At 41.3% G+C, this 27633-nt stretch overlaps 1 protein-coding gene across 6 annotated transcripts in view; it reads left to right on the top strand.

The window, feature by feature from the left end:
* Window positions 1-27633, top strand: part of LOC139367149 (anion exchange protein 2-like) — a 50870-nt gene that overhangs the window by 155 nt on the left and 23082 nt on the right. The window contains exons 2-4 of one of the 6 annotated variants that reach the window (XM_071105257.1): window positions 3213-3266; window positions 14399-14586; window positions 25009-25128. In XM_071105257.1, coding sequence (XP_070961358.1) covers window positions 25120-25128 — 9 coding nt within the window. In that variant the 5' untranslated portion in view covers window positions 3213-3266; window positions 14399-14586; window positions 25009-25119. Of the gene's footprint in view, window positions 1-3059; window positions 3267-14398; window positions 14587-17177; window positions 17310-18546; window positions 18564-25008; window positions 25129-27633 lie in introns of those variants that run through there. The other 5 variants (XM_071105254.1, XM_071105255.1, XM_071105258.1 and 2 more) reach the window with 5 other exon arrangements.

Raw genomic sequence — 27633 nt, 5'->3', positions numbered from 1 at the left:
GTAAAAGTTGTGCTAGTCATGTTGGAGGTAAATTAAATGATCAAAACACGTTGTTTATGCTTTACATACAGTGTTGTCATCGATTCCTTGTAGAGACGCCACACCGCTGATTTTGTCACATGGGATGGCAGCAGCTTTCCACCAAGTGTTTGTGTCCTGGGTGGCGTCCTGGTAATACTATTGCATTATCCTCTGCGTAGTTGTTGAACTTCACAACTCGCTTCAAGTCCACATGCTTCAGGTGTAAGCTGTGCTTGCTTGGGTTAGCTCTCTTTTTGATGTGAGGCATTAGACCATTCTCCTTGTTTGACTGGTGGAGGAGAGTCAGGCGTGTGCTACTGATGCTCAAAGACATATTCCAGATACAAGTATTTTGGCATTATTATACATAGATAGCCAGGTGTGTCTGACGGTGATTATGGCTAACTTTATGGGTTATGTAATCATCTTGCGAAGTGTTGTCTTTTGTTTAGACATGCTAGCTAAATAATTAACCATAATCCTAATCCATATAGTACCAGCAATACAAACTGATTGTCATAGCTAGCAAAAGTTAACCAAATAGGTTCAATGTTAGTTAGCTAGGTAACATTAGGCTATACCTAGCAATGCAAATGTCATTCTGAGAACGTTACTACACAGATAGTACATGTAATGTCAGCTAGCTAGCTAACAGGAAGCTTTAACTTGGGGTATTTTGTTCCGACATCTAGCTAGCTCAACAATGACCCATAATCCCAATCCATAGAGTACCAGCAATACAAACCGATTTGTCATAGCTAGCTAAAGTTAACCAAATAGGTTCAATGTTAGTTAGTTAGCTAGCTAACATTAGGCTATAACTAGCAATGTGAAATGGCGTTCTGAGAACATCACTACACACAGATCATAAATGTAATGCTAACTAGCTAGCCAGCCATCTAACATCAGCTACCTAGCGAACAGTAAGCTTCAACTTGCAATGAAAACAACTTTCGAACAAAATTAGGAACATATAATATCTGAAACTGTAGCTAGACTCTTAAAAGCAGGAAATGCATCACCGATGCTTCTACTACCATTACTTCCAATTAATCTTGTTTGGATTTTTCCCTGACCACTGTGGCTGCCATTTTTAGACCATTCTGGAACTTTGTGGGTTTATGACATATAAACTAGTAATAAATAGGATCTCTGAAAATATAATATATTTCTTATTTCTGACAGTATTTGATGTTTCTAAATAATAATAATAATAATAGTTCTAAATATGCTTTATGGTTAGTGCATGAACCTAGAATGGCAGCAAATTATTTCTAATTGGTTTTTGTGGGCTTTCTCCATTCTGATTGCTTTATACTGTTCAACCGAACTTCAACCAAAAATAATAGGAGGACACAACTGACAGTAAAGTAGTCTTATTTGTAGAACATTGCATCAAAATATTATTTTGTAGCCTCATGCTGGTACTCGACCAATGGTTTCCAGTTGTGTAGTTGGGCTATTTGTTCAATTCAAGCATTCACTTCCAGAAATGTCATCAATTTCTTGTTCTAATTTATAATTTACACACGGTCACGTTTCTTTTGTCTTTTAGTATTTACATTTTTTTGTAAACAAAAAAAATTGTACTTTTGTCACTAGACAGCAGTCCGACGATTTTCGGGGGTCTCTACTCCCGAAGTTGTAGACTTGTTGTGCTTGCAAGTTACCTAGCTCAGCTGTTAGCAGTTTCTTGCTGGTGATTAAAAACAAATTATTTTATATAATTTACTGAATTATTTAATGTAACAAATACAACATATAAAATACTGTTAGAGGGTACAGTAAAAATCCACACCAGTGCGTGGATAAATACCTGTAGGCCTATGTAGTAATTAAGCAATAATAGAATTATCATTTGACAAGCTGAAGCCAAAGGTGAAGCCAAGGGCTGGTGCTTGCCTCTTAGGTGGAGAATGGGATGTCCCACTCACATCGTTGCCAGCTAAAATGGCACTCCAGCACTGGAATTCTGAGTGTTTACGGTTTCCTTGGTGAATTATTAGTTTCATGTTCATTCTTGGGCTAGCTAGGAATGAACATGGTACAGGAGAGATTGTTGCACAGGTCGTAGAGGCTGACAGATAGGTTTATACAACTGCCGACTGTTGCAAACCAAATAGCATGGACAAATAATATGTAGATGTTTATGAATTTCCTGCCTGGGCTGCGGGGACAGTGGAATTGACATTAACACCATGTTATTTTGCGAGAGTTATTGTCCCACAACTCCTGCATATCAACCAATCAGCATCAAGGATCCAAACAACCCGTTTTATGAAATATGATATACGGCCCTGCCCTACGCCACCGTTTGTCATTGTTCAGCACAGAATTGCTATTCAGCTCAATGTCCAGTTGATTGTATGTCATGGCAACCAGATTTTGTCGAGCTCTCTTCATGTTGTATTGTTAATGTCTACAGCATTTACTACACTGCTTGCCCATTGTGGCACACTATAATCAAGCATTATTGTCCCAGGTTTCGCCTGTGTCAATATAGTAGGAGCCAGACATCTGAAGATTGGTGGACTGCTTCCCTGCATTAATCTATTGATGATGAGGTCATAAAAATGATATCTTGTAAGGCTGAGGTATTTCCTAATCCAGGGTCACATTATCTTGTATTATTCTGGTGGGATCACCACACATTATGGCTGTGTTGTTACTTTGACGCTAGAGGTGACGGTTTTCATCACACAAGATTAGCTACACGACTCCATCACTTTGGCCTTGTTCTATTACAAGGAAATAAGTGTGTTATCTGTTTCTTTTTTGAAATTCCAGATAGAGGTATAATGTTTATACAGTAGTTGATTGTGTTTTGTGTTCAGTTCATAAGCTATAGGCCTGTTCAATTGCATCTAAAAAAAAGTGTCTGTGTGCTTGTCCGAAGCCTCTGACTCAGAGGCTTCGGACAAGTCGTCACTGACTCCAGTCACATGGCTACTTGTCAGCGGGCTGCAGGAGGAAACATAATCCTGTGGAGGAAGGCTGCATTTATCAGTCTGTGACTGTTAGTGTGAGAGGGAGCATCTGGGTGAACAATAAACTAGGCTCGGAGCCCACCACGGCCAGTAAAGCCACACAGAAAGCCTCTCTAATTGCAGCTTGCTTTCTGTCTTTCTTTTTGTCTCACGCTTTTCTTTTTCTTTCCTTCACTTTGTCCGGTTCCTGGTCTCCCCTCACAGCGGCGTTCAGCTTTGCACTACAATGTCAGGCTCCCCTGCAGGAGGCACACAAAGGTACAGTATAAGGTTTTTGAAGTTGTCTCGGTAGTGACTTGTTGGAAGTTTTTGATACCTGTCCAGTTTGGCTGTTTTCATGTTACTTTTAACCATTTACTTCAAATTGGATTTTGTCTGCTTCATTCAATGTGAGTTTTTGTGATTTCAGTTTAATACCGTACAACAAGGTTCATTTGGTTAGAGTTGCATTGTGCTCTAAGTAATTCAATGAATTGAGAGTAAAGTTTCCCCTTGTGGACCTGCAGAGGTTTAGGTCTCTCCAGAAAAATTATCCTAATTTCCTATCATATTCCTGTCCGCACTGTTTGTGCTCTTCTAGTTAAGTGGCTCCAACAAACACTCCGCCACAGTCGTATAAAGCTCGAAATAGACTCTTTTATGAACTTGTTTTCAGCAACACACATGGTTTGCTAAATGGCATTTTGAGTTCATGATAAATGCATTTGCTTCCCTCAGAGTTCTTTGTTTGCTCTATTGGAGGATTGGGCATTTCTTTTCACTTTCTGAAAACTCTCCCCTGTCTAGTTCATTCATGGTCAGTAAGTGTAGACAGTTGGTACCTAGGCTACATTTGAGGTTTTTCTTCTGTAGTCTGTCTGTACCTTTTAGTGCAGGGGTGTCAAGCGTAAGGCCCGCGGGCCAGATCCTGCCTGCGAGCTGATTCAATGCAACCGACAGGTGGTTTGATGAAAACCTTTTTTTCAATTATGATGGACTTACAATACAATCTCTTCGCTAGACTGTCAGGTAGCGTCAAAGTCCAGGACAGGCGCTCTGTGTGAAAGATGCTATGAAAAACGATGCACTCTGAATTACCTAAAATGATGAATCCCATATTGGTCTTTCACAGTCTGGCCGAACCCAAACTGTACTGTGCAAGTAGGGTAATAGTAGTCCCACTATTAAAACAGATAAATGAGGCTACATTTGCTTTGGAGGTGTTGATACCTAACCTGTCCTGTTTGGCTGTTTTCATGTTACTTTTAACCATTTACTTCGATTTGGGTCTTTTGGTTTTTGTCTGCTTCATTCAATGTGAGTTTTTGTGATTTCAGTTTAATACCGTACAGCAAGGTTAATTTGTTTAGAGTTGCGTTGTGCTCTAGTCTGATAAGTAATTCAATGAATTGAGAGTAAAGTTTCCCCGAGTGGACCTGCAGACATTTTGGTCTCCGATGACACTCACTCCAGGTTTCAGCTTTTTTGGCTCTCAAAGTCACACTTTTTAAAAAATAGAATAACAACAAAATGTGATGTTTTAAGACCACAACAATGCTTAAACCACTTCAGGTGACCACTTTTGAGGTGTGGGAAAAATCTAGAAATGTTGATTTTATTGCAAATAATCATATAATTCCGCCAGGTAGGCATAGGCTACTTTGTAGCTAGTTAACATTTAATTGAGAAGGTTTTTGGGAAAACCTGTCCATCTACCAGAAGACAGTTGGGCCTATCATTAGCATTGCTATATTTTTCCTGTTCCTTAATTGTTTGAGACTTGGACGTTTTACTTCATATTATGAGGCATGTCTTACCTTGCTTCAAAGTAGCCTATAGTCAAAATCCCATCATAGAAACGTGGAGGCAATTATTTTGTAAAGACTTCCTCATATGCGCTCTCCTGTTCTGTTGGTTTTCAAATCAAAAATGTTTCATTGTCTAGCAGTCAAATGCATTATCCTAGTCATATTAGCAACCTATGATAGTTGTTGCATCTTTAGATTTCCCCTATTTCAAAATGACTAAAGGATATTTCCATCTCTGTCCATGAAACCTCTCGCATGTGCGGTGGTGTGCATTTTAGAATGGTGTCTTTCTGCAAATTGCATTTCTGCTCTTAAAATGTGAAGAAGTAATAGTTTATCAACACTTTCAGCTAAACATTTGTATCTTTTCCATCAGCCTTATTAATTGATATGGTATATGCCTACAACAACAAAAGAAGTAGGTATACGGCTTATACGCTCCACTACACCACTGCCTGACAGGCAAAATGAGTATGGACAGCCCTGCTTCAGTGTATTTGATAAGGTTCCTCTTGTGTATATAAGTTGTTCAGTGTTGATTATGGTGACTAATAGGAATAGTCTACACCACTGGGGAATATCTGAGGGAACATGACATTTGTTTGGAGTTGTCCACATTAGAGGTCGACCGATTTAATTAGCATGGCCGATTTCAAGTTTTCATAACACTCGGTAATCGGCTTTTTTGGACACCGATGGCTCTGAACGAACTTTATTTAACTCTCTGCAAACTGGAAACAATTTATCCGGAGGCTGCATTCATTGTAGCTGGGGATTTTAACAAGGCTAATCTGAAAACAAGACTCCCCAAATTTTATCAGCATATCGATTGCGCAACCAGGGGAGGAAAGACCTTGGACCATTGTTACTCTAACTTCCGCGACGCATATAAGGCCCTGCCCCGCCCCCCTTTCGGAAAAGCTGACCACGACTCCATTTTGTTGATCCCTGCCTACAGACAGAAACTAAAACAAGAGGCTCCCACGCTGAGGTCTGTCCAACGCTGGTCCGACCAAGCTGACTCCACACTCCAAGACTGCTTCCATCACGTGGACTGGGAGATGTTTCGTATTGCGTCAGATAACAACATTGACGAATACGCTGATTCGGTGTGCGAGTTCATTAGAACGTGCGTTGAAGATGTCGTTCCCATAGCAACGATTAAAACATTCCCTAACCAGAAACCGTGGATTGATGGCAGCATTCGTGTGAAACTGAAAGCGAGAACCACTGCTTTTAATCAGGGCAAGGTGTCTGGTAACATGACCGAATACAAACAGTGCAGCTATTCCCTCCGCAAGGCTATCAAACAAGCTAAGCGCCAGTACAGAGACAAAGTAGAATCTCAATTCAACGGCTCAGACACAAGAGGCATGTGGCAGGGTCTACAGTCAATCACGGACTACAGGAAGAAACCCAGCCCAGTCACGGACCAGGATGTCTTGCTCCCAGGCAGACTAAATAACTTTTTTGCCCGCTTTGAGGACAATACAGTGCCACTGACACGGCCTGCAACGAAAACATGCGGTCTCTCCTTCACTGCAGCCGAGGTGAGTAAGACATTTAAACGTGTTAACCCTCGCAAGGCTGCAGGCCCAGATGGCATCCCCAGCCGCGCCCTCAGAGCATGCGCAGACCAGCTGGCCGGTGTGTTTACGGACATATTCAATCAATCCCTATACCAGTCTGCTGTTCCCACATGCTTCAAGAGGGCCACCATTGTTCCTGTTCCCAAGAAAGCTAAGGTAACTGAGCTAAACGACTACCGCCCCGTAGCACTCACATCCGTCATCATGAAGTGCTTTGAGAGACTAGTCAAGGACCATATCACCTCCACCCTACCTGACACCCTAGACCCACTCCAATTTGCTTACCGCCCTAATAGGTCCACAGACGATGCAATCTCAACCACACTGCACACTGCCCTAACCCATCTGGACAAGAGGAATACCTATGTGAGAATGCTGTTCATCGACTACAGCTCGGCATTCAACACCATAGTACCCTCCAAGCTCGTCATCAAGCTCGAGACCCTGGGTCTCGACCCCGCCCTGTGCAACTGGGTACTGGACTTCCTGACGGGCCGCCCCCAGGTGGTGAGGGTAGGCAACAACATCTCCTCCCCGCTGATCCTCAACACTGGGGCCCCACAAGGTTGCGTTCTGAGCCCTCTCCTGTACTCCCTGTTCACCCACGACTGCGTGGCCACGCACGCCTCCAACTCAATCATCAAGTTTGCGGACGACACAACAGTGGTAGGCTTGATTACCAACAACGATGAGACGGCCTACAGGGAGGAGGTGAGGGCCCTCGGAGTGTGGTGTCAGGAAAACAACCTCACACTCAACGTCAACAAAACAAAGGAGATGATTGTGGACTTCAGGAAACAGCAGAGGGAACACCCCCCTATCCACATCGATGGAACAGTAGTGGAGAGGGTAGCAAGTTTTAAGTTCCTCGGCATACACATCACAGACAAACTGAATTGGTCCACTCACACAGACAGCATCGTGAAGAAGGCGCAGCAGCGCCTCTTCAACCTCAGGAGGCTGAAGAAATTCGGCTTGTCACCAAAAGCACTCACAAACTTCTACAGATGCACAATCGAGAGCATCCTGGCGGGCTGTATCACCGCCTGGTATGGCAACTGCACCGCCCTCAACCGTAAGGCTCTCCAGAGGGTAGTGAGGTCTGCACAACGCATCACCGGGGGCAAACTACCTGCCCTCCAGGACACCTACACCACCCGATGTCACAGGAAGGCCATAAAGATCATCAAGGACATCAACCACCCGAGCCACTGCCTGTTCACCCCGCTATCATCCAGAAGGCGAGGTCAGTACAGGTGCATCAAAGCTGGGACCGAGAGACTGAAAAACAGCTTCTATCTCAAGGCCATCAGACTGTTAAACAGCCACCACTAACACTGAGTGGCTGCTGCCAACACACTGACACTGACTCAACTCCAGCCACTTTAATAATGGGAATTGATGGGAAATAAATAAATATATCACTAGCCACTTTAAACAATGCTACCTTATATAAATGTTACTTACCCTACATTATTCATCTCATACGCATACGTATATACTGTACTCTATATCATCGACGGTATCCTTATGTAATACATGTATCACTAGCCACTTTATACTATACTATGCCACTTGGTTTACATACTCATCTCATTTGTACATACTGTACCCGATACCATCTACTGTATCTTGCCTATGCTGCTCTGTATCATCACTCATTCATATATCCTTATGTACATATTCTTTATCCCCTTACACTGTGTACAAGACAGTAGTTTTGGAATTGTTAGTTAGATTACTTGTTATTACTGCATTGTCGGAACTAGAAGCACAAGCATTTCGCTACACTCGCATTAACATCTGCTAACCATGTGTATGTGACAAATAAAATTTGATTTGATTTGATGTTATCCACGAGGAAACTGCGTGGCAGGCTTGACCACCTGTTTGTTACCTGTTACGCGAGTGCAGCGTCAATGCAGCGTGCGAATTGTGACCGTAATTAATTTGCCAGAATTTTACATAATTATGACAACATTGAAGGTTGTTCAATGTAACAGCAATATTTAGACTTAGGGTTGCCACCCGTTCTATAAAATACAGAACGGTTTTGTATTTCACTGAAATAATAAACGTTTTGTTTTATAAATATAGTTTCCAGATTTTACCATATTAATGCCCAAAGGCTCTTATTTCTGTGTTTTATTATAATTAAGTCTATTATTTGATATTTGGCAGAGCAGTCTGACTGAGCGGTGGTAGGCAGCAGCAGGCTCGTAAGCATTCATTCAAACAGCACTTTGCTGCGTTTGCCAGCAGCTCTTATCAATGCTTGAAGCACAGCGCTGTTTGACTTCAAGACTATCAACTTCTGAGATTAGGCTGGCAATACTAAAGTGCCTATAAAACATTCAATAGTCAAAGGTATATGAAAGGTGGTTGACGTGTCATAATTCCTATAATAACTACAACCTAAAACTTCTTATCTGGGAATATTGAACCACCAGCTTTCTCATGTTCTGAGCAAGGAACTTAAACGTTAGCTTTTTTACATGGCACATATTGCACTTTTACTTTATTCTCAAACACTGTTTTTGGATTATGTAAACCAAATTGAACATGATTTATTTGAGACTAAATATATGTTATTTATGTATTATATTAAGTTAAAGTAAGTGTTCATTGTTCATTCAGTATTGTTGTGATAGATAGATATATATCGTCCGATTAATCGGTATCAGCATTTTTGGTCCTCCAATAATTGATATTGGTATCGGCGTTGAAAAATCTTAATTGGTCGACCTCTCGTCCACATTCTCCTGTGTCTTGGAGCCTCCCAATCATTAGAAATTGGAGTTGATGAACTCAATTCTGTGAGTTAGGCATTGAGGATTCATAGATGAACACCGTGTATTTTGAGTTAGGTTGGTGCTGGCCTTAAAGATTTATCTAAGGGACACCTCACACTTGAGCAGAAGTGCTATCATTATGCTGATGTAATGTAGCCTATTGCCTGCATATTCTATGCTAACCCTGCAAAACCACATCTAAAAACAAGTTGTTTTCAAGAAAGATAAACCCTGTCCCTAAAACAGGAGTCGCATACACTAATATAGCCTAAGCATAGACTAAGTAAAATCTTAAATCATCTTAAGTATACGTTGTGTCCACGATGAGGTTTCCACATTATAATTGAGTGTCTATTTGTGGAATGGCATTTTCATTGGTAGTTAGATTTCTTATTGAACTGCTTTTCCTGAAATGATGCCTTTTTGATTGAAGAATGCCAGTATGTAATCTGTGGTCTATACTTTTATGCCACACAATTTAAAGGCTTAAAACTGTCCAACTGCAACACAACATGTTTTTACTACCACTTGAATTGAGGCTTCCGAGAGTTATTGGCTTGTCATGTAGATTGAGCCTACAACAGCTTCTTATAAGCTTGAGTGGTACTGACTGTGTAGACTCAATTTACATGTTATATTAAATCATTTGCAGATATCAATACTACTACAATACCTACTCTAAACTGATCAGCTAGGCTTTGCTTTAAGTGTACTCTTAGCCTATAGTTTACTGCATATTGCGTGACCCAAGTCCTTTATAATCTCACAGAGCTGTCATGCTGTGCAAGTCATACAGGCCTAGAAGGCAAAATGCAAATCGAAATGTATGGATTTTAACTGCAGTTATTTATAAAGTGGTGAGCTTTCCCTAGGGGGGCATTATTTGACTCGAATTCAGACTGTTTTCAGAGCAGGTCCTTATTGTTTTATCAATTTAAGTGGACACGGCACAGATGCTATTTGATTCCCATGTCTGAGACATTGGAAGTTTACTGGTATGAGTGGGAAGTTGGGAAGCAAATAGGCCTACTCAGGGCTCTAAAGTGCGACCATTTTAATTGCATATGCGCCTAAATATTTGCGAGCACCAGTGCGCCTAGAAAAATGAAGGATTCTTGCTTTATTACCTCAAATATGTTTCATTGTGCTCCTAAATTTCTTTGTGTGAGCCTTCAATTTAGGCGCACACGTGCTTCTTATTAAAAAAAAGTTAGCGTAGAGACCTGCTACTGCTTAATGGAAGTAAGCAATTAAGTTGTTTCATGGAACTCTGCCACTGGTGTCATAAAGTTGTCAATACCTTCACGTCTCCTGTCAGATTCAAACTACCCAGGTAACTAACATTGATTTGATAGAGTATTAAAAATCAATATTTTACTATTTGAATAATTTTTTTGTAATTTTACAGCAGTGATCCATATTTTGCTTTGTGAAAGCATTAGAATGGAATCTCAGACATTGATGAGGAGTTAGTTATGTCACCATAAGGTTTGTGTACCAGGTGACTTAAGGTGACATCAGAATTGTGGAAACTCCGGTGACTTGACTAAACATAGATTAGAGAAATGGAAGACTTTACATAGCTTTATTTGCCAGTACTTTTCCACTCTGCAAGGGAAAAAGTGCAGAAGGCTGCAAAGGAGGCCACAGGGCTAGATGACCAAACCTCAAGCAGGAAATGCTTGCTCATGTAAAGGGTCTCCTCATCCACCTGTATTGCCATATCATAGACTAGTGATAGTGCAAGCTAGCATGCTAGCTGTTCCGGTAGACTTCCAGTCATTGCGTTTATGCTAGTTAGCATTGGCTCCAGGGTGGTGAATTTAATGCGCAAATGTTATCAGCCACATTTCTTTAAAACAACATATTAATGTGTTCTATACCTTTTCAAGCAGGCAAGGCCTCCATCTTTCTCTATTGTTTGAACCAGATATTGAACATATGCTGTACCCTACCTCGCTTTCACCACTGTAGTGTTGAAATTCTCTCTTCGAGATGACACACACACTCATATGTATGTTTTTTAAATTACTTATTTTTTTTAAATACATGTGGGCTTTGGATAAAACATTTAAAAGGCTCCCAAATGCTCTGTGTGACCACCCGCCTATGTCTACAAGCCAGCCTAAATCTACCAGCATTTGACTGTTGTTAATTTCCCATGCTGATTGGCTCACAAAACTACCTCTACCTTCATACTGGAACGCAGGAACATAAAATGTCTATCCATCGTTGCCAGAATCTTGCACTATCACTTTAGCCTATTTCTTCAGGTTATGTTAATGCAGTAGCAGTTAAGCCTGGGACAGAGGTTATCAAATTTTATTTGTCACTTGCGCCGAATACAACATGTAGACCTTAGAGTGAAATGTTTACTTACAAGCCCTTAAAACCAACAATGCAGTTAATAAGAAATAAATAATAAGAAATCAAAGTAACAAATAATTAAAAAGCAGCAGTAAAATAACAAAAGCGAGGCCATATACAGGGGGTACCGGTACAGAGTCAATGTGCGGGGGCACCGGTTAGTTGAGGTAATACATACATGTAGGTAGAGTTATTAAAGTGACTATGCATAGATAATAACAGAGAGTAGAAGCGGTGTAAAAGAGAGGGGGGGCAATGCAAATAGTCTGGGTAGCCATTTGCCGTGCGGTAGCAGAGAGAAGTCTATGACTAGGGTAGCTAGAGTCTTTGACAATTTTAGGGCCTTCCTCTGACACTGCCTGGTATAGAGGTCCTAGATGACAGGAAGATTGGCCCAAGTGAAGTACTAGGCAGTATGCACTACCCTCTGTAGTTTCTTGTGGTCGGAGGCCAAGCAGTCACCATACCAGGCAGTGACACAACCAGTCAGGATGCAGGGTGCAGCTGTAGAACCTTTTGAGGACCCATGAGGACCCATGCCAAATCTTTTCAGTCTCCCGAGGGGGAACAGGTTTTCTTGGTGTGCTTGGACCATGTTCGTTTGTTGGTGACGTGGACACCAAGGAACTTGAAACTCTCACTCAACCTGCTCCACTACAGCCCCGTCGATGAGAATGGAGGCGGGCTCAGTCCTCCTTTTCCTGTAGTCCACAGTCCTCTCCTTTCAATCTTAGGATGATAAATGTCCCATATTCAAAAGTCTGGAAGGTTGATTGATTGCAGGCTGAAAATATCAGATCCCTGAAAAAGTTATGACATGGCTGGATAAATCCACTGGGCAATTTGGCTCTGCATTGATTTCCTTTCATTGTGATTGCTGTAATTGTATTTTTTTTGGCTTTGTATTATTTGTATTACTGTGTTCATATTGTTATCATAATGGATGTTATTACAGTCTTACCCTGGGGTGCATAAGCCATTTCCCATGGTTGTGTGGTTAGGAACCCAATGTACTGTAATTCTAACTTTATCCCACTGTTGATCACTCCCCTTTCCTTAGTCAGCAGGGGTCTAGTTTTACTGAGAAAGTCCTATTTTAAGCGCATCAAAACAGTTTTTGGTTCTTATTGTGCAGTTTGACACAGTCCATTTTCTCATGTCTCCTAATTACAACTGTGCGGTGTGCGTGTGTCACGTGTCATTGAGATATCTTGTCTCAGTGCAATTGACTTGTTGATAATTTAAGATCTCTGGTACATGGAATTAGTCATTTTCCTGTGCCTTTTATGTATCAAGTGTCTTGGAGTAGTGTTGATCTAAGATTAGACCGGTCCCCCCTGTTCATGCAGTCTATTCATTGTGATATCAATGGCAAAACTGATCCTAAGTCAGCTGTCCTACTCTGAGACGCTTGATGCATACAGCCCCTAATGTCACTCCCTTTCCTTGTCCCTCTTGAACTCCACTTATGATTGGGAGAATTAACATTTTTGAACAAAGCGTTCTCTCTCCAGCCCACAACCTCCAAACAACAGCACGCGTCATGGCCTAATCTCTATATAGTTGACTGTACTAAGTTATGAGCCAGGCTACCTCTTAAGGACCTTTTCTTGCAAACAAGGTCATTGATATGATTATGCCCTGGCTTCAGTGAAGCACTTTGATAGTGATTGCCAGGAAAACTAGGCTGCCTTTGACGGAACAGACAGTGTTTCTAACGGTGAGTCTAGAATGGCCCAACGTGAACAGCCACCCTGTTGCAGTGCACTACTTTTGACCAGAGCTCTATAGGTCTTAGTCAAAAGTAGTGCGCTATAAACAAAATAGAGTTCCATTTGGGTCGTACAGATCTCCTCTGCTATAGCTGTCTGAATGAAAAGGCGCATCTCCTTCAACAGAGACACACAGAGCCAATGTTTGACTCACGCCAAGCTCTCTGTAAGCTGAAACCATTGACCACCTGGAATATCAAAGGGATTGAAAAGGGTAAAGCTTTCTGTTGATGTTCTCTTCGACAGGAATACATTAGGAAACATTATTCAGAGTAGGTTATACAGCATGCACCAGCATCTGATTCCTCACAATCAGTTAGTTTAATGTTGGCTGCCAGTTATCTTGAAATGGGTACAAAAACTCATCAGAAATCCATATTATGCAGTACAATGATCATACCAGACTTTAATGTTACACTTCTTGGTGCTGCACCACCACCAGCCCTGTCTGTCCTTGCTTCCTGTCTGTCTCTACTGTACCCAAAGGCTCCTGACCTGCAGGTATGGGTCCTCCTGCAGGGGTAGGGCGTGTGGCCCCAGTCACGCGCCATCACTTATCACAGCCTCTTCTCAACAGTAGCAAGCCCTTATCTGGCCCTTATCAGACAGTGGTTGTAATGACCTTGGGGGTGGTGAGGAATTACAGTAGGACTGGAGTCCTCCCCGACAGGGACACAGTAACAAGACACGTGACTAATCATGGTTAGGGGCCCTGTGTCTAAGTCTGAGCTTGTGCTGACAACCTCAGCCTTTAGGCATGAATCAAAGATGAATTATCATCTTCCTAACCAAACAAGGAAGCTGTCATGACCTTTGTGTTTTGTGAGAGTAGTTTTATTGTGCTGTGTAAAAACAAGATGACTCATTGAGTTTAGCACTGACTTTGCTGACAGCATCTTTATTGAGGAAAAATGTACTTACTATGACTGATATGTGGTTGTCTCACCCAGCTATCTTCAGATGAAGGCACTAACCCAAGTCGCTCTGGATAACAGCGTCTGCTAAATAACTCGTTCAAAAAAATATATAAATATATTTAAAGGTTTGTTTTAAGATGCACTTGCATCTTTCTGTCTTTCCCAGGTTATGCTGCCCAAAAGCTATCTGAGTCCGAGTGGGAAAGAGAAGGGCTGAATCCACACCATTCCCTAAACCTGTTAGCTATCCAGACAGCCACAGCACCAGCACCCATTCCACAGAGGAGAGGAGCCATGAGCAACCCCAATGAACCCAGCAATGTCACAGACGCCTTGGCATCAGTCATCCACATTGTAAGTCCATTCATTCACACTGTGATACAAGTTCAGTAAGTCAGGTCATCCTAACAAACATTTTCCACACAATGCAAACAAACACAGACATCAAAGAGACCTGTGATTTGACAGTCATTGACATCAGTAAGAAATTGCGTGTCAACATACAGTACAAAAGTTTGGACACTCCTACTCATTCAAGGGTTTTTCTTTATTTGTACTATTTTCTACATTGTAGAATAATAGTGAAGACACTGAAATAACACATGGAATCATGAGTAACCATAAAAAGGGTTAATCAAATCAAACATTTAGATTCTTCAAAGTAGCCACCCTTTGCCTTGATGACACCTTTGCACACTCTTGGCATTTGTCTAACACTTTTTTGGTTCCTACATGATTCCATATGTATTATTTCATTGTTTTGATGTGTTCACTATTATTCTGCAATGTAGAAAATAGTTAAAATAAAGAAACTTTTGAATGAGTGTGCCCTAACTTTTGACTGGTACTGTACATTGATATATTATTGCTCCTGACTATATATTGTGTTAGTTTATGCTAATTGAATATTCTCATAAAACTGCAGTGGTCCTCTGTGAGAAAGGCATTCATCTGATCTCTGATTGCCAAACGTCCTTGTTTCTTTGTACACGTGACACACATTCTCTCTATGCTAGAGTTCTGCTTCGTCAGCCTCTCCAGTTCACTGTGTTTTGGAATGGGAGTGTGTTTTTTGGTTTGTGCCGTTCCTCTCAGAGCAGGGTATATACAAATCCATGCCCTCACTGGGATTAAATCCCCTGACTCCAGGCAGGTTTAGGGATATTTTTATTAATTCTGACTTGAAACATGAAACGTTTTTCAAACCATTTCCCTTGGGCCCCATTTGAGAAGTGCCTGCTGCCCTTATACGACCTTATGGGGTGGAGATTGGCTTGGGGAATCAAGTATGTCGAAGGTTACACCAAGCCAAGCAATTTCCTTCCACTTTTCTTAAGCCAGCGTCTATTTAGAAATGACGCTGTACCAGGACCAAAATATCTTGTTGTATTTCCAGGCCTTTCCAGTGCCCGGTTTGTAATGTGGGGCAGAATGGGCACTCCAACTTAACATATTGGCATCAGTACTTTTAGAAGCTCGGTGCTAAAGCATCTCTGTGGTTTAGGCTCAGAGCAGAGGCCAGCTGGTCAAGGTCAATGGTTAAAACTAAATTCCAGCTCCCTGGGGTCCTCTCAAAATAACAATCTGAAGAAGATGAGTAAGTTGCTTTGGGTAGTGTTGAGAGAGGCCGTGAGGGTCATTCAAAGAAAGAAAAAATGTTTTCTGGGCAATCAATGAGGAATAAATACACGTCCTCTTTATGGTTTCTTCAAATGATTAATTGAGATTGGATACAGAGTTTATAGCAGATCTTTAACCTTTACACAAACAAAAATGAAATGAGCATTGTCCATGGCCGAGCATCCATTTGTGACCCACACAAACATTCTCCCACGACCCTCTTAAGCATGCATGCATGCACACGTACAGTAGACTCAAACACATGCACCACCACACACAGTGCAAGAGCGGTAGATACTAGAACGTCACTCACTGCTCAACCACTTCAGGAAATGCCTGCTTTCCCTGAGCTATGCAATTTTTTTTTCAGTCAGCTGCTTCCTATCCCATGTTACACAATCATGTGGCTGTGGCACTAGACAACCCCCCCAGGACTGGCCTACTGCCTCTTAGTAGGTGGACTCTCCAAGACATAAACAACTAAGAGTGAAAGGACGCTCATGTCCTGAATACCTCCCTGTGTTATAATGTAGCGGTAGTTCTGTAGTTGAATTGTAATGTCCCTGCTACACATGTCTGAGTTGCAGAGGTGCAATGCAAAACATGAACATATAGTAAGTTGTATGTACTCTGTGAGATGGACGGGTATCCCAGTGGCGGTAATGGCTAATTATGGCCTACAGATTTATCTACCGTATGTCTGGTTAGTGTGACAAGTCTGCTGTTTTGTGACATTACACCGACCTTATTTAACCTTGGTAAATCTGGGCTCTCTAAACCTTTTCCTGTCCAAGGACAGATGGCTTGTTGATGGACGGCTTTGAGGGCTGTGATTTGAATAGAGTCTACTGGTAATCAGATTCAGCCCATTAGTCAGTTCAATCAGTTCAATATAACTCTGTTACAAGGCTGGCAGCCATGAAGCGTCTTTATAATCTCTTACGGAGAATTCAGACGGTTGTCAGGTTGTCAATACATACCTAAGCTGCTATCCAATTGATGTGTTTACAACTTCATGGCTGCAGATGTTGTTTTCTTTCTTGTACATCTGCATGAAGCTGATAGTTAAATTGACAAAAGACATGTAATTTTCCTTGCTTCCTTGCTCTTCTGAGTTAATAATTCACCGTTCAAACGATGAGTGTACATGCTTGTATGCAAGAGGGAAGAGAGAGTGTGTGTGTGTTTAAGGATAGTTTAGATAATCCTATTTGGATTTTGGAAGGGTCGGTCAACGTTGTGAAACTGGGGTTGATGTCCTCTTCCTGCCGCTAGGTACTGCCCTTTTGTCATGTGACTGGAAGCAACCGAAAGAGACCATAGACAGAGGTTGAAAATGTGATTACTGTGTGCAGTAGTTATTTTTACTTATCAAGCAAAAAATAAGGTCGCTAGAGATAATGCCGCGTGAGAAACAAGATTGGACTTTGATGGAGTTTCTTTACACAGCAGCAAAGGTGAGTTATGAGTTTGAACACAGGGTAACATACAGCAACAGAGTCACATGGGCATTGATTTCCTTTAGAAGCGCCTCCATGTGTGTGGACATGAAGAGACTTTTCCTGTTCTATGTCTACATACCACGTGCACTATATTGGTTTTAAAGGCTGAACAAAAAAAATAGTAGATAGTTCTACACCTGACTTGTAGTAAAAGTGAACACAATGGGGTTCGAAACTGAATGAATTTGTCCTTTTTTCCCTGACAACATTTTGTTGTAATGTGTGCAACAAGTGAAACGTGAACTTTGCGAAGATTTGTTGCGACAACAACTACTAATAATAAAGAGTTGTTGCACTGTCCAATTCCAAAGGCGTCTGCGACGGTCTTGTTATTTTGTCAACAGCCCATTGACTGTTTGCGTGAGTTTGTGAATGGAGGACAACATTTCTTCTGATTTGTTGTCTTAATCAGTGATTTGCTGATAGTTACCCCTCGACTGTCAACAGATGGAGCACGCTAGATATCTCAGCAGGGGAATGTGGTCAGTCAGTGTCTTGTAAAACTCCTAGCTAATGGCTGCCAGAGCCATGTGTGAATAGTGTTGGACAGCTAGAAGTGGCAAGGCATGCGTCCTTAATGGCACCTTATTCTCTATGTAGTGCGCTACTGTGCAGGGAATAGGGGGCTGTTTGGGACACAGCTGTGGTGTGAGAGGATTTATACAATCAGCATGTTGTGAGTAACACCTCCCCTAGAAGTGACCCCATTAGAGAATAACTTTAGAGGAAGGCGTCTGGCATGACAAATCGCCAGCCTCTTTTGTTTGTCCTTCGTAAAGGGATTAGAATTAAGAGTCCCCGCACCCCGCACCCCAACCCCCTTCCTCCTCTCTAAGTCACAGTATGACAGTATCCAATGTCACTGGCTATCATCATGCAAGGGATATCACATTAATAATAATATATTTATATAGCGCTTTTTGTTACATGAAGAATATCAAAGGTGCTTTATTTTTTTAATAAAGAATTAAGTTAATTGATAGTTCATGGGCTGCATGGACAAAGATCTTCCACAGAGGCGGGTGCATGTCCAGATGACATCCGACTCGCACTAGGACTAGCTCCACTCCACTATCACTTAATCAGTGTGGGAAAGAAAGCTTTAGCATTGCTGGTCTACCCCTCAATAACGTTTAATGCATGGCCACCCTCGATTTTGTCAAGCTTACTTCCTCACGTTTCTCTGAACGTCAACAACTAAGAATCAAGGTCAGTGGTTGAAAATATTATTTGGTGGGCACTTTAATCAGACCTCAAAAGTGAAGGGAAGCAACTTTGAGGTACATTGGCCTGTTTACCCGGATGGTACCACTGGGGAGAAAGAGACAGTGGTCATATTTACACATAAGGCATTACCTTCAAAGACCTCTCCAACAGATGGACATGAGATCTCCTCGTCTGGCCTGCTGCTGCAGGAATGCAGTGACTCAACGGAGTATTACATGACCACTTACTACTCTATATCCGCCACTGTTAACCTGTCCTTCTGCTCTGAGTGTTGCTGACTGTGTGGGATTTCAGCCACCTCTCGGCTCCTCTAATCCTCTCTACAGCCTCTGTGTAAGTGACTAGCTGAGTACTCACTACACTCACTTTGCTTGTAACAAACCTAGTATACGTTAAGCAGACAGTAGGGGTTATTGCATTACTGAGATTAATATTTCAGTTTGCCTAATCTATCTGGTTTACTGTATTGGGGAACTCTAATTAGATATTAGAAAGCTTCCTCTGTATCTCTTTTCACTTTCCACACAGCAGATTTGATTTCTCTTCTTGTGTGTGATGTTTATTTTGATAAAAGTTTTGTCTACCTACCTGGTTCCTAAGAAGGTCCTGAGCAGGCTTCCCCAAACCATCAGTACGACCAGGGTAAAGCTTCAGTATGACAACTAACGGCCTGTGAGTGTTCATGGTACCTACAGAATCGTATCACCAACCTCACTTCAGGGCATTGTGGAGGTGACCTCCACTTTGACCTTCAAAGTGTTCTACAAGGCCTCGGCTTCACCCTGCCCCCCCCCCCGGCTAAGCAATGATAAGACAAAGGCAGAGCACACTGCATGTTCACATCTCCCCAGCTCATCTCCTATCTGATCACTTTAATTTTACGCTTCTAAGTCTTCCAAAGCCACATAACCATTGTGTGCCATTGTCCTCTAACAATCCATTGCGGACTGAACATGTTCAATGTTTAACCCCAGAACAATAGCACTTGGTGGAGGCGTTGTAACTAAGTACCATTTCAGGACATTCAGGTGTTATATCCAATCTACGTTTGTTGTGGAAAAGCCCCATTTGCTGATTCAATGCGCATGTTCTCTCCTCCCACAGTACAAGGCTGAGAGAATGTTTGTTTCTGTAAAAAGAAAAACGTGAGTGAGAAAGTTAAACCAAGACATGCTAACCTCTCCCCGTTACCAATAACAGGGGTTGGCATTTTATTTTATTTTTTACCTTTATTTAACTAGGCAAGTCAGTTAAGAACAAATTCTTATTTTCAATGACTGCCTAGGAACAGTGGGTTAACTGCCTGTTCAAGGGCAGACCTTGTCAGCTCAGGGATTTGAACTTGCAACCTTTCAGTTACTAGTCGCTCTAACCACTAGGCTACCCTACCGCCCCGGCATGTCTTGGGGGTATGATCTTTGACCTTCTGTAACTTTCATTATTCATTCAGGATTATCCGTAAGTAGTATCCACATTAATGTAGACGTGTTTAGAAATATATTATATTCTTATTTACAATAAAAGTGATTCTAAAATGACAACATTATTTACCATTAATTTCTATTGGGCACAATATAATTTGAAACACAACCAAAACAAACTGCAAATGCATCCAACAAGTTTGTAGCATCTAGGGCTGTTACGGTGATCATATTACCGCCACGCCGGCAGTCAAGAGTCATAACCGCAGTTAAATTCCACGTGACTGTTGATTCACGATAATTAGGCTACTCCAAAACTGCACTTGCTAACAGCCATTTGGTCACTAATGGCACTCTAATGGTCCTTCTAATCACTCTGATATAAATGCAAATGTATTTGAAAATCAAACACTTCATGATTTAATTTAATAATCTGCAGAGGTAACAATAGCCGAAACCAGCATTTTAGAAAAATCTGGCCCTGAAAACTCGCCTTGATTTTTTTAAATATTTTTTTTACTGTTATTTAACTACGAAAGTCAGCTAAGAACAAATTCTTATTTACAATGGTGGCCTACGGGGAACATGGGTTAATTGCCTTGTTCAGGGGCAGAATGACAGATTTTTACCTTGTCAGCTTGGTGATTCGATCAAGCAACCTTTCGGTTACTGGCCCAACGCTCTAACCACTAGGCTACCTGAACCACGTCTTCCCATATGGACAGAAAAGAGCAGAAGATCGGAGCGATCCCATCAGATCCAGTTGGTCAAAAACGGGTAAAAACTGTTTCTAAAACATGGTCATGGATATGTTTTTTTTTAAAGCCAAACACAACGGCAGCCATTTGGAATCTTTTTGGATTCAAGTCAAATGTGAGAGATCAGCTAATAAATCTGGATGAAGACATTTTCCGAATATGCGAGAAGAATGGTGATCTTCTTAAAGAAGAAACGGAACCTGAAAGCAAACCCCGGTACCCTTGATAGTGTGTGCCGACACCGATATGACCAGCTATATGGCAGAGAAGGAACCAGACACATCTGCTGACCCCCTGTCATGGTGGCGGGATATAACCACTCTCTCGTTTACCTTTATTGGCTCTGCTTGCCAAAAAGTATATATGCATGTGTGCTACCAGCACTGTGTCAAGAGAGGGTGTTCAGCACGACAGGGAACATAGTTACCTCTCTCCGGTCTTCACTGAAGCCCGACAAATTAAACATGTTGGTGCTTCTTAATCGGAACCTTAAAGCCTAACGTTGGCCAGTGCTATAGCCTATGATAGTGGACTGCAACATCTTTGCAAAAAACATACCTTATTTATTTAAGGTCCCACAATTAACAGTGCATGTCAGAGCAAAACCAAGGAAATGTTTGTAGAGCTCAGAGATAGCTTTGTGTTGATGCACAGATCTGGGGAAGGGTACCAAAACATTTCTGCAGTATTGAAGGTCCCCAGGAACACAGTAGCCTCCATCATTCTTAAATGGAAGAAGTTTGGAACCACCAAGACTCTTCCTAGGGCAGTCCTAGAGCTGACTGCCCGGGCCAAACTGAGCAATCCGTGGAGAAGGGCCTTGGTCAGCGAGGTGACCAAGAACCCGATGGTTACTGACAGAGCTCCAGTGTTTCTCTGTGGGGATGGTAGAACCTTCCAGACAACCATCTCTGCAGCACTCCACCAATCAGGCCTTTATGGTAGAGTGGCCAGACAGAAGCCACTAACTCAGTAAAAGGCACATGACATCCCGCTTGGAGTTTGCCAAAAGTCACCTAAAGACTATTTCTGAAACCAAGATTGAACTCTTTGGCCTGAATGCCAAGTGTCATGTCTGGAGGAAACTTGGCACCATCCCCACGGTGAAGAATGGTGGTGGGAGCATCATGCTGTGGGGATGTTTTTAGGGTTGCAAAATTCCAGTAACTTTCCCAAAATGTCCAGGTTTTCCAGAAATCCTGTTTAGAAGATTTTATTCCCTTCTGATTCCAGGAGTTTTCCAACCAGGATTTCTCGAAAACCTGGGAATTTTGCGAAAGTTGCCAGAATTTTGCAACCCTAGATGTTTTTCAGTGGCAGGGACTGGGAGACTAGTTAGGATCCAGGAAAAGATTAACGGAGCAAAGTACAGAGAGATCCTTGATGAAAACCTGCTCCAGAACGCTCAGGACCTCAGACCGGGGTGAAGGTTCACCTTCCAACAGGACAACGGCCCTAAGCACACAGCCGAGACAACGCAGAAGTGGCGTCAGGACAAGTCTCTGAATGTCCTTGTGCGGCCCAGCTAGAGCCCGGACTTGAACCCGATCTAACTTCTCTGGAGAAACCTGAAAATAGCTGGGCAGCAACGCTCCCCATCCAACCTGACAGAGCTTGAGAGTATCTGCAGAGAAGAATGGGAGAAACTCCCCAAATACAGGTGTGCCAAGCTTGTAGCGTTATACCCAAGAAGAGTCAATTCTGTAATCGCTGCCAAATGTGCTTCAACAAAGTACTGAGTAAAGGGTCTGAATACTTATGTAAATGTGATTTTTTAAAATATTTTATTATAAATTGAACAAATTAGCAAACATTTCTGAACCTGTTTTTGCTTTGTTATTCTTGGGTATTGTGTGTAGTTGATGAGGGGGGGAAAAAACAATGTAATCCATTTTAGAATAGGGCTGTAACATAACAAAGTGGAAAAAAGTCAATGGGTCTGAATCCTTTCCGAAAGGCACTGTATGTTTTGATTTAATAAGACATTCTAAGGTTTTTATCATTCACAACTAAAGTTTCCAAATAACTATAAATCAAGCGTTAGCACTTATTTCAAATGATCACTTTTTAAACTGGACACAGAATAACGGCTCCGTGTTCGCACTAGCTCATCAGTCATTTGGGAAAAATATCCTTTCAATTTTATTCAGCGTTGTTCAATTATATTGTTAGTGTAAAATCATATAAAATAAAATAATAGCACTGGAATTATAAGCGTACCTTGTCTGTTAAATTACTAACCTGCTGCCATTGGCATGGCGCATAGCCAGATCAGTAACATACATAGGCTGACTCAGATTATGTTATTCTGTTCTTCTGAAATACATTTTCTTCATATTATGTTTTATAGGGAAGACCTGCCTAAAATAATGGTTTCATTGTGATGGTGTATAGGCTATTACATTTATTTATTAGATTTTTTAAATGTAGACGTTTCAAAGGTACGCATCAGGAGCTTGCATCTGTGGAACCCCTTTGTCAATTAACAGTTAATTACCGTGACACCAGAAGTTATTTGCATGACCGCCACAGCCCTAGTGTTACATGCTATAAATGTGGGACCAAATACTAAACTTTTGGCTACTTTATTTATAAAAATATTTAGGGGTGTCAATCATTTTCACCCCTCCCTTTTCAAGAAAAACATGTATTACTTGTTAGACAAAATCTCTTTCTCTGAGTAATTGTATTATACTGAACAGAATTATAAATGCGAAATGCAACAATTTCAAAGATTTTACAGAGTTAAAGTTCATATAAGGAAATCAGTCAATTTAAATTAATTAATTAGGCCCTGATCTATGAATTTCACATGACTGGGAATACATATATGCAATGGGCCTCAGGATCTCGTCACAGTATCTCTGTACATTCAAATTGCCATCGATAAAATGCAATTATGTTCATTTTCTGTAGCTTATTCCTGCCCATACCATAATCCTACCGCCACCAATGTTCACATCAGAAAATCGCTCGCCCACATCACACCATACACGTGGTCTGCGGTGGTGAGGCCTGTTGGATGTACTGACAAATCCTCTAAAACGACGTTGGAGGTGGCTTATGGTAGAGAAATTAACATGAAATTCTCTGGCAACAGCTCTGATGGACATCCCTGCAGTCAGCCTACCAATTGCACGTTCCCTCAACTTGAGACATCTGTGGCATTGTGTTGTGTAACAAAACTGCACATTTTAGAGTTGCCTTTTATTGTCCCCAGCACAAGGTGCATCTGTGTAATGATCGTGCTGTTTAATCAGCTTCTTGAAATGCCACACCTGTCAGGTCATATTCTCTTGGCAAAGAAGAAATGCTCACTAACAGGGATATAAATACATTTGTGCACTAAATTTGAGATCATCTTTTTGTGCGTATGGAACATTTCTGGTATCTTTTATTTCAGCACATGGGACCAACATATTACAGTTTGTGTATATGTTTGTTCAGTGTAATATAATTTCCCCTTTTTTTGCATGCAATGTAGCTCAGTATTTGAAGTGTATATATATATTTTTTTACAGTCATTGTTCGTCTTTATCACGGGTGTCAATTTCAGACCCCACTGTGTATATACACAGTATAGTGTATATACCCCGAGTGTACAAAACATGAACACCTGCTCTTTCCGTGACACAGCATTCACCTGGTCAGTCTGTCCCTTATTGATGTCACTTGTTAAATCCACTTCAATCAGTGTAGATGAAGGGGAGGAGACCGGTTAAAGAGGGATTTTTAAGCCTTGTCACAATTGAGACGTGGATTGTGTATGTGTGCAATTGAGGGTGAATGGGCAAGGCAAAAGATTTGTGCCTTTGATGGGGTATGGTAGTTGGTGCCAGGTGCACAAGTTTGTCAAGAACTGCAATGCTGCTGGATTTTTCACACTCAACAGTTTCCCATGTGTTTCAAGAATGATCCACCACCCAAAGGACATCAAGCCCCATCCCACTCCAAGGCCTCTGACAGAGATTTAGGGTCTAAAGTACCTTGGTCAATATTGACACGTACCAAAGTTAAAATGAGGGAGGTGAATGCAAGGTATTGTTTGAGGACCATTCAAACACGGCTTGCCCTTTCAGGTGCTGTTGGTTTGTCCTCAGAGCGAGAATAAATGCAGAGTCTTGTTTATTCTAACACGGCACAATCATAAGAGAGAGGTTAGTGCCAGGCTGGGAGATACAGTTCCGATTAGCGCATCACGTGGTCACAGGGAGAGGGCTCTGCTCATTCTTGTGTTTTTTTATATAGGGTGTTGCAATTCAGAGCCCCACAGTGTCGCCGTAGATGAGGGCATTGCCACTTGCCTCAAACACCACTCCTGACTCCCAACACTCATACCACAAGTCATCCCATTGAAACATGAGTCTGGTAAGTCCCTTAAATCACAAATGGAAGAGAAGGAGAGCATATTTTTTGTCTTTCTATTGCTGGTTCTTTTGCTGTAATGGTTTGTTATTGCACATGTTTTTGGTTGTGGGAAATAGTTTCACCTCGCTGGCAATCCCTTACACATCCTCTCTAGCTGTCGAGATTGACTGTTAACCGCTGTGCACAGTAATAGGCTAAAAGCTGTCTTTACTACTGGAGTCCCTAGTGAGTGGGGATGTTTTTCAGGTAGACTTGGCTGTCATTTTCTAACTAAACTTTGATGCTTTATTGAAAAATAGTATGTGGTTAAGATTGGCAGCAGTCTTGGATGAAGTGCCCATCAACTGGAATTCATGTGTTGATTGTATTGGAAAGGACTACAGACTATCAAAACTTTCAAGATTTCGATTGTAGCTTACACATCCAAAGACTGGAGACTGTCACAGAAAGCAACTCTCAAATGTGTTTTTAATGGAGGTCACTGAGGTAAGGGTGAGGGTTTAATTAACATAAAGGGGTTCCACACATGCAAGCTGCTGATGAGTGCCTTTGGAACATCTACATTTTATAAGTGTATTATAAACAGGTTGGTTCGTAGTCTGAATGCCGATTGGCTGACAGCCGTGGTATACCACGGGTATGACAAAACATGTATTTTTACTACTCTAATTACGTTGGTAACCGGTTTATAATAGCAATAAGGCACCCTGGGGGTTTGTGATTTATGGCCAATATACCATGGCTAAGGGCTGTATCCAGGCACTCTGTGTTGCGTCGTGCATAAGAACAGCCCTTTGCCGTGGTATATTGACCATACCTCCTCGGGCCTTATTGCTTAAAGAAATCAATTTAATTGCCTGTACACCATTACAATAAATCCGTTATTTGATTTTAGGCAGGGCATTTTAGCTCGTACACACATGGAGTGGTTATTCTGTGTTCAGCTTAAAAAATGATTATTTGAAACAGGTTATATGTTTGAGTTATTTGGCAACTTGAGTTGTGAATGATACAAACCTTAATGTCTTATGAAATGAAACAAACACGGGCTGCATGATTCCACTCTATTGACAATGTAAAAAAGGGGAAAAAATGTCTTGTCTTAGTGTAATTGCCTATTATGTGTGAAATTAGTTTTGATTTAAAATGGCCAATATCAGCTGGGCAGGCTAAACACCACCACCATTATATACTGATTAAGCTGTTTATAATTTAGCATACATACAATTTTTCTTTCTTGAGACAACATAAAGCAGCATGGTGACATCAGCATTGTGGCTGTAGGCTACATATATAGACATTTTTGTATTTTCATTTTTTTGTTTAAAAGGGTTTGTTATAAAGTTCATGTAAAAAAAAAAAAAAATGAATTAAAAACACTGAAATAGTAATACATGTAAAGCAAAAGCACAGGTGAGGAATAAATAAGACACTTCTAATTATATAAATAAAACCAAGGTAAAATTATAATACTGCACACAAAGTTTTAGCTACCTGTTGCCTATAATGGCTATTGTTTCAGTCCACTATCATAGGCTATAGAACTCGCCAAAGTTAGGCTATAAGGTTCCGATTTTAAGAAATGCCAGCATGTTTACTTTGTCGGGTTTCAGTGAAGACCGGAGAGAGGTAACTACGTTTCCTGCCGTGTTGAACAACCTCTCTGACAGTGCTAGTAGCACACATGCACATCTACTTTTTGGCAAGCAGAGCCAATAAAGGTAAACGAGAGTGGTTATCCCGCCACCATGACAGGGGGTCAGCAGATGTCTGGTTCTTTCCCTTCCATATAGCAGGTCATCTCGGTGTCGGCACGCACTCTCAACTTTAGTTGTTCTACAAAAGTTAGGCTATATGTTTTGATTTTTAATACATCACGTGTCTTTCTCACAGGCTACAAGTGAAGACAGGCACTTCCTGGGACGCAACTGCTTGCGTCCTTATCCAATTCCGAGGTGCATATTGAAGATATTGGAAGGACTGTCCACATTTACTTTTTGTCAGCCAACATGATGACTAGGTCTAACGAACAGCAAAAGCACTAGCCTATGTTAATCTACTATCCCACATAGTAAAAAAGTCGACCTGTTCTGTATGAGAAATGAATATTCCAAACATAGTCTGGGACAGTTGTAGGATGCAATAGATCCCAAATTAATACAACTAATAGCATAGAAATATATATTTTACGCAATGTGGCTGACACAACGGATAAGAACTATGGCTTAAAATGTTGATAAACATTTAGGCTATTTCTTCACATTATAAGCGCAGCAATGCGCACATGGCAGTAGGCTATAAACGAGAATATTCCATTTGTGGGAAAACACCATTATCAAAAGTGACCGTGAATGTGATTATGCATGTAATGGTTTTATTATAAGATAATCTCTTTACAACAGGAGTAATATTAGCCTATCACTTGTGAGTTTATATATTATTACTTGTGAATAATGCCCAGCATGAGAAACAGCCTTTTCTCTCTCAACTTTTTCTAATCATAGT

This window comes from Oncorhynchus clarkii, chromosome 15 (assembly GCF_045791955.1).
Source record: "Oncorhynchus clarkii lewisi isolate Uvic-CL-2024 chromosome 15, UVic_Ocla_1.0, whole genome shotgun sequence".
Classification (NCBI taxonomy): domain Eukaryota; kingdom Metazoa; phylum Chordata; class Actinopteri; order Salmoniformes; family Salmonidae; genus Oncorhynchus; species Oncorhynchus clarkii.
Note: the sequence above shows the minus strand (reverse complement) of the source record. Positions and strands in the feature narration are given on the sequence as shown.